At 34.4% G+C, this 13,587-nt stretch overlaps 2 protein-coding genes across 5 annotated transcripts; both read right to left on the reverse strand.

The window, feature by feature from the left end:
- Positions 1 to 692: 692 nt before the first annotated feature.
- LOC124838831 (uncharacterized) lies at positions 693 to 5,166 on the reverse strand. Of its 4 annotated transcripts, none has more exons than XM_047314549.2 (6): positions 5,009 to 5,166; positions 4,840 to 4,889; positions 3,715 to 4,138; positions 2,022 to 2,105; positions 1,840 to 1,929; positions 693 to 1,359 (listed from the first exon to the last, which is right to left on the reverse strand). In XM_047314549.2, exons 3-6 carry the CDS (start codon positions 4,114 to 4,116, stop codon positions 1,093 to 1,095), a joined length of 843 nt encoding a protein of 280 aa, XP_047170505.1. In that variant the 5' UTR covers positions 4,117 to 4,138; positions 4,840 to 4,889; positions 5,009 to 5,166; the 3' UTR covers positions 693 to 1,092. The 4 variants fall into 4 exon arrangements, with proteins under 4 accessions (XP_047170505.1, XP_047170497.1, XP_047170490.1 ...); XM_047314541.2 differs by having other exon boundaries at positions 3,715 to 4,183; XM_047314534.2 differs by having other exon boundaries at positions 4,836 to 4,889.
- A 2,671-nt stretch (positions 5,167 to 7,837) lies between these two features.
- Positions 7,838 to 9,645, reverse strand: LOC148201621 (uncharacterized). The gene is made up of 6 exons (XM_088109449.1): positions 9,148 to 9,645; positions 8,833 to 9,056; positions 8,713 to 8,788; positions 8,632 to 8,654; positions 8,264 to 8,521; positions 7,838 to 8,174 (listed from the first exon to the last, which is right to left on the reverse strand). The coding sequence occupies exons 1-6, from the start codon at positions 9,643 to 9,645 to the stop codon at positions 7,838 to 7,840; spliced, it is 1,416 nt and encodes a 471-aa protein (XP_087965575.1).
- Between the last annotated feature and the right edge of the window lie 3,942 nt (positions 9,646 to 13,587).

Below are 13,587 nucleotides of genomic sequence, written 5' to 3' on the forward strand. Positions count from 1 at the left end.
GAATTCATTGTGAATAATCTAGAAATGTTTTGCTTTTGATTGAGAATTTACTTTGGTTAAATGCATGATCACCCTCAAATTAATTAAGAATGTACTTTAATTAATTTGAAACTTAAATAATAATCAATTGAATAATTATTTGTGAATAACCGATGATGAATCTATCTTGAAAAAGTAGTGAAATTAGCATGTTTCGTCATAACTGTTTTTAAGTTTCTTATTTGTTCTTTAAACATTCTCCAAACATACTTTTATTTTTGAGCATTACATTGCATTCATAAGATTGAAATATTGAAACACAATTCCGTATTCATTGGAAGACGACTCAGGGTTACTTTAACTCTATCTACTTTCTTGAATACTACTTGGCAATACTAAAGTTGCCTTAAAAAATAATATTAATTTGATAACTTCAACGAATCTATTTTTATTTTAAACTTAAATATAATTTTCTCTTTAAATTTTAAAAATAATAAATATAATCATTTTAACACAATAATATTAATTTCTTTTATATGATAAACAATATCATAAATTAAAATTTAAGTTAAAACATGTGAAATAATTCAAAAGTTATTACATAAAAACATTTGTAGGAAGTAAAGATATATTTATATATTTACTTTTTGTTGATAACATGATAAGTCAATGACATCAAAAGAACAGAAATAGAAATCTGATTTCATCAGACATTCAGCACCAAAAACAAGTCGTATATTGATAAATTCGGATCGAAACAATCGTCCATTTATGAAAATTCAGCTGAGTCAGTTTGACAAAAACCATCCATACCCAGAGAAAAGTAAACAGTGAAGAGTGTTCTTGCAAATTACCCTTAATGAAGAAGCTAAGATTCTATTCCCAGCACAGAGAGAATAACCTAAGGCTCTTTTCAACTGAGTGACAAAGATCAAATCCTTAAAAGAAATGAAGTAATAAACAAGATTTTCCCTTTCATTTGTCTTCAAGGAATTCTTTTATCTAATTCTGAATAACAACCTGACATTGCATGAACTGCATGAAAAACTTGTGAGCCAGACTTGCACCATAGAGAATCACAATTTTTAAGAATAGTGCTCACATATTAGTTATTTAACTAAATGGCTGAACTGGAAGATCCTTGGTTGTTTCAACTAAAAATGGAATTGGCTTTGTTGGTGCTGGCAACCGACCAATGCTATCAACTTTATCCTTTTGCTTTGGAGGAGGTCTAGCTGCTTTAGGCAACAATCTTCCTTTCTTTTCAAACCACTCAGGCTTCAGCAGTGCCCTCAAGCCCAACTTATTGTAATAAACCCTTCTCACAGACCCACCAGCTGCTTCAACTGCTTCCTTAGCCCTAACAGTAACCCTTGATACCTGTAAAATCGCTGTGCTAAATTACACTATGGTATTTAAATTTTAACATTTCCAATTATAGCATAAATCTCAAACTACAACAGTTTGGTTGTTTATAGGAACGTAAAAAGAAAAAATACAAGGTAAAAGAAAATTAGCGCATAAACTTTGGACATATAGTATAATACAAACTTTATCTGTAACGAATGTAAGTTAGACACCCTACACCCCATTGTACCATTTCAATTACCAAGGTAAATCTTGCTGCGCCTGGGTAGTTTATGTTGCTAATGAAGAAAGAATTTCAAGCCACCATATAATTAATCATAAAATATTTAAAAGAAAGAATGATGATTAATTATGACCATGGTGAAATTTAAGAAATTAGATAAAGATAAGTTTAAAAACTGATGAAAAGATATATTTCCAAAGTTAAAACTTAAGAATCAAAAAGCGTGATTATGATCCTCAAAACACGTCTAGCCTTCATATAAAATCTACCTCTAGATGAATTGGCCACTTGATCTGCTCTGAACCACGTCCCATCAATCTCACTCCATCTTTCGATTGCTTCCCAAGTACCCCTGCATCCTATGGTAATAATAATGACCACAAGAATGAGAAGCACATGAAGCAAAACCAATTCCAGAAGAACTAAAAAGGTGAGGTAGCAGTTATAAAACCTTGAGTGTTTTCATTGTAATCAGTTCGGAAGAATCTATCTTCCCAGCATTAATAAACTTTGCAATTCTACCCAAACCTATTGGCTGCAGAAAAAGATGCATAAAAAATTTAACAATGTAGACATATAAATGGCTGATAGATTATGGGTTTCTGAGATTAAAATAAGAACAACCAAATCAAAATCAACAGAAATTTGAATAAAACTGAGCTACTCATTGGTCATAAATCCAAAGTGAACTCCAACAATCAAGGCATAGAATACCTTACTACATCAACATCAATATTCAAGTATAAGCAGTTAAGATATAGGGAACATCTCTTGAATACAATAAAGATATAAACTTTAAAAAACATTTGCTGTCAATGATCACAATACTTTTAGTGAAATTGGGACATATATATTCACAGGAAGTTTCAGAATCTTGAAAATAAAATTAGTATCAGAGGTATAGCATTAAACATATCAATTTAGCTTCAGTGTCAGGCAATGTTTTCCACTTGATAATTCTTTTTTTAAAGTGGGAGAAAATACAAAGAGAGAAACCAATAATGATAACAACAGATTGTGTTTGGAATAGGGAAGGAACAGAGACAAAAGGAGAGCCACCTTTACAGGTCTATTATAGAAGGAAAAAAGGGGCTAATTTGTAATTAGCTGTAACCAGGTAGTTACTTATGTGGTTTTGGAGTAAGAACCTAATAAATAGGTCCTCATTTGTAATTGGGATTTTTAGCTTTTGTTTTCTAACACTGGTGAATCTGGTTTTTTCAAAGTGAAAAGGAGAATGCCCCTTTTGGAGGTAATATGGTTTACCCTGTTGCTTTGACTTCAGTGAAGAAAACATATTCCTTTTAGTCACACTATTTTGTAACAGAGAAAGCAATATTGTGTTAGGCCTTCGGTTTTTGGATCCCAACAGATTGATCCTACACACAAACTCACACGGAGGTTTGGTTAATCTTTCAATAACATAACTGCCTCAGAGATCTTAGATCATCCTTGCGATTGCGATAATTGAAAATTGCATCCAAATGTTATGGATTGTGCTCTGAAAACAACTGCTATATATCCCATGTCCATTGGTAACTACTTCAGATGCAATCTACTTTAAAGACCCCCATAGCACTACTGAACAACAGAATTTCTCAAATCCATGATTGCAACTCTGTCCCTGTTGCAACTACTATTGTTGTGGTTGTGGCATGAGTCCTGCATCTTCTTGTCATTGACAAGTCGTCAGCCTATTCAACTTTTGACTAAATATCATGCTAATTTTATGTTTTATTTTTATTTGTGCGCATAACTTAATCTTTTAACATATATATTCGATAAAAATCATATATTCTAACTGTGATGTGACTTCTGCTATAAGCTCACAAAGCTATCCACTAGATGATATGAAAGGCTATTGGCTTTCTGCCATTTTTCACAATTTGTACTTAATAACATTAAACACCATAACAAAAAGATTGGCAACATATACAAACTGTCTTTTTCTCATTTTTCTCCATTATTCATCCAATATTAAAGTTCTAGTTTAGTTGGAAAGAATGCATTTTGAGAAACAAAAACAACCTTGAACAAGTGCATTTGGTCCAAGAATAAATTTTACCGAGTTCACTTATTTTGGTTTTCGATATGTTCTGCAGTATACAAAAGTAAAAACGATAAATGTAAAGACGAAAACATACTTGAAAAGTAAGGCTAAATGGGTTCTTGAACCCACGTTTGGGTACTCTTCTTCGAAGAGGGGTCTGGCCTCCTTCAAAACCCAATTTTATACCTTTTCTAGCTCTCTGACCCTTGTGACCCCTCCCAGCAGTCTTACCCTTTCCAGACCCAATCCCGCGCCCTTTCCTTGTTGGCTGCTTCCTAGGAACCTTGTCTCTCAAATCATTCAAGCTCAGAAGACTGTACGCTCTAAAGCCTTGAAAATCTGGGAATTCATAACAACTAATTGTTCGATGAGCATTGGGAGAATGAGAGAGGTGAAAGGGTTGAAATTGGATAGATGGGCATCTGAGTATGGGTTTGCTATGAGTTGAGCTTCTGATGATTGACGTTGAGAAAACAGATAACCTTCGTCTAATCATTTTTTTCTACTCTATACTTTCACTAACAAAAAATAAGTGTTAATTTCCAATGGCAACAGCTTCAAACCTTAGGATAACCAAAACAGAACAATGTCAGAAATTACACTTGGAGAATAAAGCCAAATCCCATGAAATGAAACCCAAGCTACCAGTAAAACGAAAGTGCAGGCTACATACCAAATTTAAATGCCAAAACATGAAACCGGCCTTATAGTACAACCAAAAGTCAAATTAATAGCATTTACATATAAAACAAAAACTGAAAACTAAGAGAATGCACCCACAAAATCACACAAACCAGAAAACAGGATGGAAAAAAGGACAGCTCACAAACTTAGGCAATAAACCAAATACCACATACGCACTGATCATAGCTAAACATTTTACCCAACAAAAAAAACACTATCAACAAAAACAAACCAACTACACCGGAATTCGCATTGACAACAAACTTTCTTCGCACCAAAGCAATTACATATTGCACGTGACAGTCAATCATTTTATCAAACACTTGGTGACCAAAACACAAAGTCACGATCTTGACACACAACACGTAAAAAAAAAAACCCATTTTCCCCTTAAACCAACCTAGTTACTGAGTGATCCTATGACCAGTCCGAGCCTTTAACCAATCTATCAAAACCAAAAAGACACCATCTTTGAAGCTAATGACACAAGAGGGATGTTAAAACAAAAAAGTAATAACAAACACCCTTTACCTACACTTGTGTGCAATGTTGAAAAAAGCTAGAATGAGCTTCAATGGCGTGTTCCTAAACCAACAAATTCGAAGAGCAATTAGTAATCTAAACCACACCACGTAAACGAAGGAGTTACAATTGAAAACGCAAACAATTGTAAAGAGAGAATGATAAAGAGAAAGATAGAGTACCTTAAAGAGAGATCAAAAGCGAGAGGTGACGATGAGAAAGCACAGAGATGTGACTCAAATTGAAACCACACACAACAACTCAAACCTCTGTTTCTCCTTCCTATGCTATTATGTCCCTCTTAGAATGTTTAACTCTCTTTTTTATTCCGGTATTAATATGTTTATTTATCCACCAAAACTAAATATCTTTATTTTATTACGGTCTTAAAAGCATTTAAAATTTCTCACACAAAGAATGATCGAAACTAAGAATATGAACAGATAATAGTTTTATATTTAAGCAAACAATTGTAAAATAAGTATATATTAGTTAATTAGACTCACCTTGAGTTTAACTCAAATTATATTAACGAATTCAAAAATTCTTCTATTATAGTTTAAAATTAACTTAGTTCACTTAATAAAATAATGTTATTATTTTTGTATTATTATTATAATTAGAAAATTTATACATCTAGTTCACCATTTTAAGTTTTTTTTTATCATAAGGTACATATAGTTAAACCAATTCATTTTAACTCAATCATAATTCATAGGAGTTGATTTCATTCACTTTAACACTCAATAAGAAAATTTATTCAAACAAACTTGTAAGAAACGTTTCAAAAAGGTTTAATGTCTCCGTAGGTTCCTATTTTGGTCATGAATTTCAAATAGGTCATCTTTCTTTTCGGCGTATCAATTGAGTCCTTGTTTTTGTAAAATTGAATCAATTAGAGGTCTGCCGTTAAATTGGACAAACGGCCGTAACAGTATTGGTTACGTGGCATGGTCAGTGCAGTTACTAATCAGACGTGGCATTTAAAACGATTTTTGTATTAAATAATTGGTATGCACAGATGTATATTCACTTTTGGGTAAGGGCATACTAGGAAAATTGAAAAACTCGAAGGGCAACCCCCTTTAATTGAGAAATGCAAATGAGATTGGGAAACAAATTGGGGGTTCTTACTTAGGGTTCGCGTGAGGGAAGAAATCCCATTCTTTGTTCTATTCGAAGCGCCGGTGTTCGTGGGTGAAGATTATGTAGTTGGAAGTGGGAGAGTGTGCGTTCTTTCTTCGATTCGAAGTGATGGATAATGAAGTGCAGAAGTCGCATTCTTGTTCATCTTTGACATGCAATGGGTGGCGAAATCAAAACTCTGATGTCGTTTTTCGTGGTGGTGGAGTATCTACGATTGATGGTGTATCACCCCTTTGCCTGTGTGGAGAGAAAACAGTGGTAAGAACAGCTAGAACTGCTAAGAACAGAGGGAAGCAATTTTGGAGCTGCCCTAAGTACAAGGTAAGAACGTGGAGAAGTAGTGTTTTGTTTGAGTAGAAAGTCGTTTTAATTGTTATTTTTTTCACAGACTGGACATGAAAAAAGCTATACGAATGTGAAGTGGGAAGAAAAACATGAGTGTTTGTCAAAGACAGGAGAAATGGGAGGTGGAACGAAGATGATGAGTGATTTGATTAAATCTGTTAAGGTTGTGGAGAAATGGATGAAGGTGTTGACAGGATTGGTTATTTTTATTTTTTTACTTAATATTATTGTAATTTCAATCTGGATTATAAATCCATAATGTAGTAGTGTTGCATGTTTGATGTTTATTTTATTTTATTTTAATGTTTAATGTTTATTTTGGTGGGTTGAAGTTACGTACGTCCCTATGAGTTGTATCTGACCAACACCAACAAGAAGGGAGAGAGAATGTGTGTTGTGTTTGTGTTTAAAGTTACGTACGTCCCTATGGGTTGAAGTTACGTACGTCCCTATGAGTTGTATCTGACCAACACCAACAAGAAGGGAGAGAGAATGTGTGTTGTGTTTGTGTTTGAAGTTACGTACGTCTGTATGGGTTGAAGTTACGTACGTCCCTATGAGTTGTATCTGACCAACACCAATAAGAAGGGAGAGAGAATGTGTGTTGTGCTTGTGTTTGAAGTTACGTACGTCCCTATGGGTTGAAGTTACGTACGTCCCTATGAGTTGTATCTGACCAACACCAAAAAGAAGGGAGAGAAAATGTGTGTCGTGTTTGTGTTTGAAGTTATGTACGTCCCTATGGGTTGAAGTTATGTACGTCCCTATGATAAAACCTGCAAAAATTTAGAAAGTCAAAGTTAAAGTTAAAGTTACGTACGTCCCTATGGGTTGAAGTTAAAGTTACGTACGTTCTTTTAACGCCTTTTAATGTTACTAAAGTGATAAACATAATAAATAAGAGTCAAAGTGATTATTTAGAAAGTGAAAAAGCACAGTAGCTATTCTGAGTCTGTTATAGCTAATTATACAAACTATTAAAAAAGAGTACTTATGCTTTACTGTCATTAAGAATGGAAATACAATATCAGATATAAAACCTGCAAAAATTTATAAAGATAACTGTGCCCACCAAACTATTGACAAAGAAGGAAATTGTATCCAAAACCATACATACGTCAAAGAAGGAAATTGTAATATATTGTAAATCATATTGACAAAATAGTTCCTGGTCAGTGTAATATATCCAAAACATTGTAATATATCCAAAATAGTTCCTGGTCATTGTAATATATCCAAAACCATACATAGTTGGCATCATTGTCATTCATTAAATTACATAGCAGTAAAACCATAAACATTGTTCCTTAAACTATTACATAATAAGATCCTTAACTTGGCATCTATAGTTGAGCTTCCTGGTCATTCATACACACTTCAGATAATTGTGATGATGGCATGATTGGTTCTTGGGTTGCTTTGGGGCAACGACTCCTGTTGTGCCCAACCTCCCTACATAGCCCACATCTCTTCTACAAACCACCCTTGCTCACTCGTGAATCATCCTTTCTGATCTCCCACTACTCCAGTCTTCTTTTCCTTTTAGGTCTTCCAGGCATAACCTTTTTCCTAGGAGGCATGACATCCGGATATTGTGTTAGGTCCCACATGTTGTTGCCGTTGATGGGATATACAATTGATGCATAGGTTTCTTCATAGGTGGACTTTAGAAAGCAAGCCGGAATGAACTGCTGGCCATCAATATTAAGAAACTTCATTGAGGCTAGGGAGTGACAACATGGAATTCCTGTGATGCTCCATCTCCTGCACGAGCATGAGAACTCGTCTATGTTTACAACAAATTTTTCTCCACTCTGGGAGACGTGTCTTACTTCAAAGAGTTTGTTTGCTGACCAACTATAAACAAATTAGAAAAAAATTTAAACAACACATTTAAATTATATATAGGTTTACCAAGGAATGAATAAAGTTTTGAAGAAAGTTACCTAGGTATCCAGTTCTTGGTTAATTGGGATTCCTTTGTAAATCTGGTCTGGATCTTTGGACAAATTGGTCCTGCAAATGATTGTATCTTAGACTTGTTTTTTGCCCATCTTTGCATTATGTAGACCCTAATTTCTTCCAGCATTGTTATGATTGGTTTAGTCCTGGTGTGAACTAGGACACTATTGAAAGCCTCACTCATATTGTTGACCAATGTGTCACATTTTGGTGTTGGACTGAATCTGGACCTTGACCAGTATCTACAACATATGATATATACACATGTTAATATTAGATGACAAAGTTTCATATTAAAACTGCAACAAAGACGTAAATCAACAAAAACCTACAACAGAGACCTAATATACACCTAATAGCAACACGGCTATACATCTAAATCAACAAAGAAACCGAGAAATGCATATCAAAATCAATCTATATCAAAACTCACATGACCAATATTTATATCAAAACTGACATGACCAATATTCAGCTTTCCACTTCCCAGAAACATTTGGACAAACATACTATAATATAGAAAGGGCAAAAATAATTAATACAAATTGTCAACCTTGGAGGGATGGCAATCAAATGCTTGAATGCGTCTTCATTTATATCTTTAATGTTTCTCATCTCCCTTTCCCAGTTTTGTGGATGAGTGGCAGTAGCTGCTCTCCACATCAGCTGTTTCAGATTTTTACCAGGAAACTTTTTCCTAAAGTTTGAATATAAGTGTCTGACACAAAATCTTTGGTCAACACCTGGGAGTAACTGTTGTATGGGTGGTAGTAGACCCTGTGGTGTTAACATAAAACAAAACATTTATGAGCATCTCAAATTAATGAACTAATATACGAAAGAAGCAAATTAAATATGATTATTATACCTTTTGTTGGTCGGACACAAAAGTAATTGAAGAACATACTTCTCCACCACCAAGATCATCAATCAAAAGAGTCAAAAACCACATCCATGAATATTTGTTTTCCACTTCTACCACCGCATATGCAATGGGCAACATTTGATCATTTCCATCTCTCCCAACAGCCGTCAACAGCTCACCACCATACTTCCCTTTCAAAAAGGCTCCATCTAATCCAATTATTGACCTACACCAGACAAAATTGTCTTTGCATGCCTTCAGACAACAGTAAAATCTGTTGAAAATTAACTCACCCTCATTATTCTCAACAAGCACCTTAACTGTAGATCCTGGATTTCTTTCCAACAACTCATGCGCATAATCATATATCCTCTTATATTGTTCATTAAAGGAACCATCAATTTGATTAGAAGCAATAGCTTTGGCTCTATAAGCCATACACCTTGATATACCTATGTTCCACTTCCTTTGAACTTTTTCACGAATATCAACACCCTTCATCTTAGGATTTTCCTTAACTGTTTTCACCAACTTTTTGCTCAACACTTGGCGTCAAGTAACTTGAGGTTGAACTCCCTGCTACATGTATGGATGTCTTTTTTAGTTCTCAGCTGCCATGATTTTACAGCCTCCATATAACCAAAGTATATGGTCCATGGGCATTCTCTTTTTGCACCAAAGCACTTCATCCTCAATCTTCTTTTGTCATTTTTTACAAACTTTATATTCCTCCCATTTTCCAAGGCATACCCTTTTAGAGCATCTAAAATATCTTGCTTTTCTGCAAAAAAAGTCCCAACTTCCCATGTAAAGTCTACCATACTTTTTGGCATACAAAAAGTACTAAACCTCCCATAACCTTCACTGTCATTAACCTCTTCCTCACTATCAGTTGCACTAAGTAATTCCTCATATTTCCACTCCAAATCTGACAATCCTCTATCGTCATGATCATGACATTCAACACTGACATTATCACGGTCATCATCACTGTCATAAAGACTTTCTACTTCTACTTCTACTTCCACATGACCATCTACATCACCATCTATATCACATTCAACACTCACATCTACTAGGCCCTCTAAGCACTCATTATTTCCATGTACATCACCTTCTTCAGTAGATGTACTCCAACTACAAAGATCAACTTCATCCTCCACAACTCCTTCACACACATTCAACTCTTGCTCTTCTTCAACCTGATGCAACTCTTGTACGTGACCATGACCTTCAACCTCTACTTCAACACCATCACCAACTTCTTCACAAACATTCACCTCTTGTAAGTCACCATCACCTTCACCATCTACTTGAACAGCACCACCATCTTGTTCACCGTCGTTCACCTATTCTAAGTCACCATCAACTACACCATTTACTTGAACACCGTCACCAGCTTCTTCACAAACATTCACCTCTTGTAAGTCACCATCACCTTCCCTATTTACTTGAACAGTATCACCATCTTCTTCACCCTCATTCACCTCTTCTAAGTTACCATAAACTCCACCATCTACTTCAACACCATCACCATCTTCTTCACCCTCACCATTACCTTCAACTTCTCCTTCATCATTAGTAATGTCTTCAAGCATATGAATGACTTCGGGATCAGAAACTACATGGACAACGTATAAATGAACTTCACCGTTAAGCCTAGCTAAGTTAGCCATATGCATGGCACCTCTGTCATCAATCAATTGTTCCAACCTATTTTCCAACACTAAACCCCCTCCTAAACAGTACCATAAATCTTTAAAATTCTCATATCCTAAACTTTTCACTACACTGACAACCACAAAAAAACTCCACATGTCAGGGTCAAAGGACAAAGTGTTTGTCTCCCCTTCATACTTTAGGGTACTATCATTAATGAACTTTCCTCCATGGTGGAAAACACACACAATAGCGTCTTCCATTACGCACAACACAACATAAATATATCTACAGACCTATTATGAAAACATATGACGACAAAAAATATATATATATATATATATATATATTAAAACAGCCACAGAGACCAAATAACTTTAAACATACGCACTCAGACAAAGTCAAATAACTTTAAACATACATGGGGGACCACCGAAATGCAATCAAAACAAGAGACCAAACCATACATCAATGGGGGACCACCACCGAATATTGTAGTTTCGATTCAATAAAAACAAAGACAATAAAGCACAAACACTGACCTTCCTTGAGATTAACCTCCACTCACCACGTGCTTCAGCTTCTTGCTTCCAACAACAAAAGGACCCACACCTGACCTACCGAGACACGAACCCCTGCATGCACTCTGCCGCTTCCAACTACATCTTCACCGACGAACCTTGCCGCTTCAGCTCGAACAAAGATCGCGATTTTTCTTCCCTCGCGCGAACCCTAATAATAAAACCCGCCAATTTGTTTCCCCAATCTCAGTTGCATTCCTCAATTAAAACGTCTTGCCCTTTAATTTTTTCTTTTTTCCTAGTATACCCTTACCCAAATCTGATTATACTTTTGTTCCTTCTTCTTTATTTAATACAAAAATGCTTTTAAATGCCATGTCTGATTAGTAACTACACTGACCATGCCACGTCTGATTAGTAACTGCACTGACCATGCCACGTTTGTTTAGACTGTTACGGCCGTTTGTCCAATTTAACGGTAGATCTCTAATTGATTCAATTTTACAAAAACAAGGACTCAATTGATACGCCGAAAAGAAAGAGGACCTATTTGAAATTCATGACCAAAATAGGGACCTACGGAGACATTAAACCTTTCAAAAATTATATTTTTTCAGACTTATTTAATTTATAAGGATAAATTTAAGTATTTTTATTTGAATATTAATATATTTTATAGTTTTATATTAAGTAGGGTTAAATATGTTTTTAGTCCCTAAACTATTGGCCGTTTCTGGTTTTCGTCCCTCTTTCAAAATAAGGTACAATTTGGTCATCATTCTTTTCAAAATTTTGGTTTTAGTCCTTGAAAACTAACACCGTTAAAAATGTGGTAGTTTTCGAGGTTAGTTTTCAAGGACTAAAACCAAAGTTTCGAGGACTAAAACTAGAGTTTCGAAAAGAATGAGGACCAAATTGTACCTTATTTTGAAAGAGGGACGAAAACCAAAAACGGCCAATAGTTTAGGGACTAAAAACATATTTAACCCTATTAAGTATATGTTATTTAATATTTTTCATTTACTGAGTGATGGGTAAAAGTTTAAAAAGTGACTTTCTTTTTAATCGTCATATTTTCTCTCACGTTATTATTATATGTAGTGATTAAATAATTATTATTATTAATGGATATGTTATCATTATCTATTACACTAAGTGAATGTAATAATTATAGGATCTAGAAAATATAGTATTGTAAAATTAATTATATTTTAAAAATAATGAGATTCGTTATTTTAATATTAAAATATTAAAATATAAGTAAAAATATGATAAATGAATTTTATTATTTGTCTTATTTTTCTAAAGTTATTTAATTTCTCTTTAAGTTTTCTTATTCTTAGTTTATCTTTTTGGAGGCCTAAGACGAGTAGAGTGATTTTCGTGTTCACTTATGTTTAATCAATTTCTTCATTTGAGTTAATTGATTTTCTATCATTTTTCTAGGTTCAACCAGTCCTTCTTTTGCATGTGTGTTTATCTTACCTACATGTGTCTTTAGGGTCATCTATGTGATTGTATTTTAATCAGTGATCACAACGGTATGATCTGATCATGTTCTTGATATTTCTATGTGTAGATAGAACATCATGTGAGAGTAGAGGTATTTAGTTGTCTTAGAACATGTTGAGCAATTTTGTTAGATAAGAGAAGCTAATTGTAAATTGTTTGAGTTGAATTGTTTGGTTGATTTTAGGCATCTTTGATAATTGGGTTATGCAAAGTATGAAGTTTTGATCGTCATGAATTGTGAATTGAGTTGGAGAATGCTTTTACCTTGCAAGTTTATGTATGTAGCATAGAAGTTTAATGTTTTGGATCAATTAAGGTATGATGATTATGGTTGTTACTATAAGTGTAAGAAATTCGCTTTTGGTAGTATGAATTTTGTATGAAATTGGATTTAAGGTATTTTGTTCCAACTAAAATTGTCTAGAATTGCATATTTCATTTTCTGAAATTAGGCAAACTCGTTGGGCAAGTTTGCATAATTCATTTTCTGGAGACTTTCAATCATTGGGTGAGATTTGGTCATTGGGCAAGACTACTAAAAGCAATGTTAGGCAAGTAAACTCGTTGAGCTAGGAAAAGTACTCAGTTGGGTGAAAATAAAATCAAATTCCAAAGAGTTTTAGCCATTGAGCAAATGATTTCTCGGTGGGCGAATTTTGCCACCTAAATTTTTGGAAGCTCCAATGATGCTCTCGTTGGGCACCTATGTTAGCGTTGGATGCCACTTATCTAGCTTTGAGCGCTACTCTTT

Source organism: Vigna umbellata, chromosome 3 (assembly GCF_029865625.1).
Source record: "Vigna umbellata cultivar VRB3 chromosome 3, Vumbellata_1.0, whole genome shotgun sequence".
NCBI lineage: Eukaryota > Viridiplantae > Streptophyta > Magnoliopsida > Fabales > Fabaceae > Vigna > Vigna umbellata.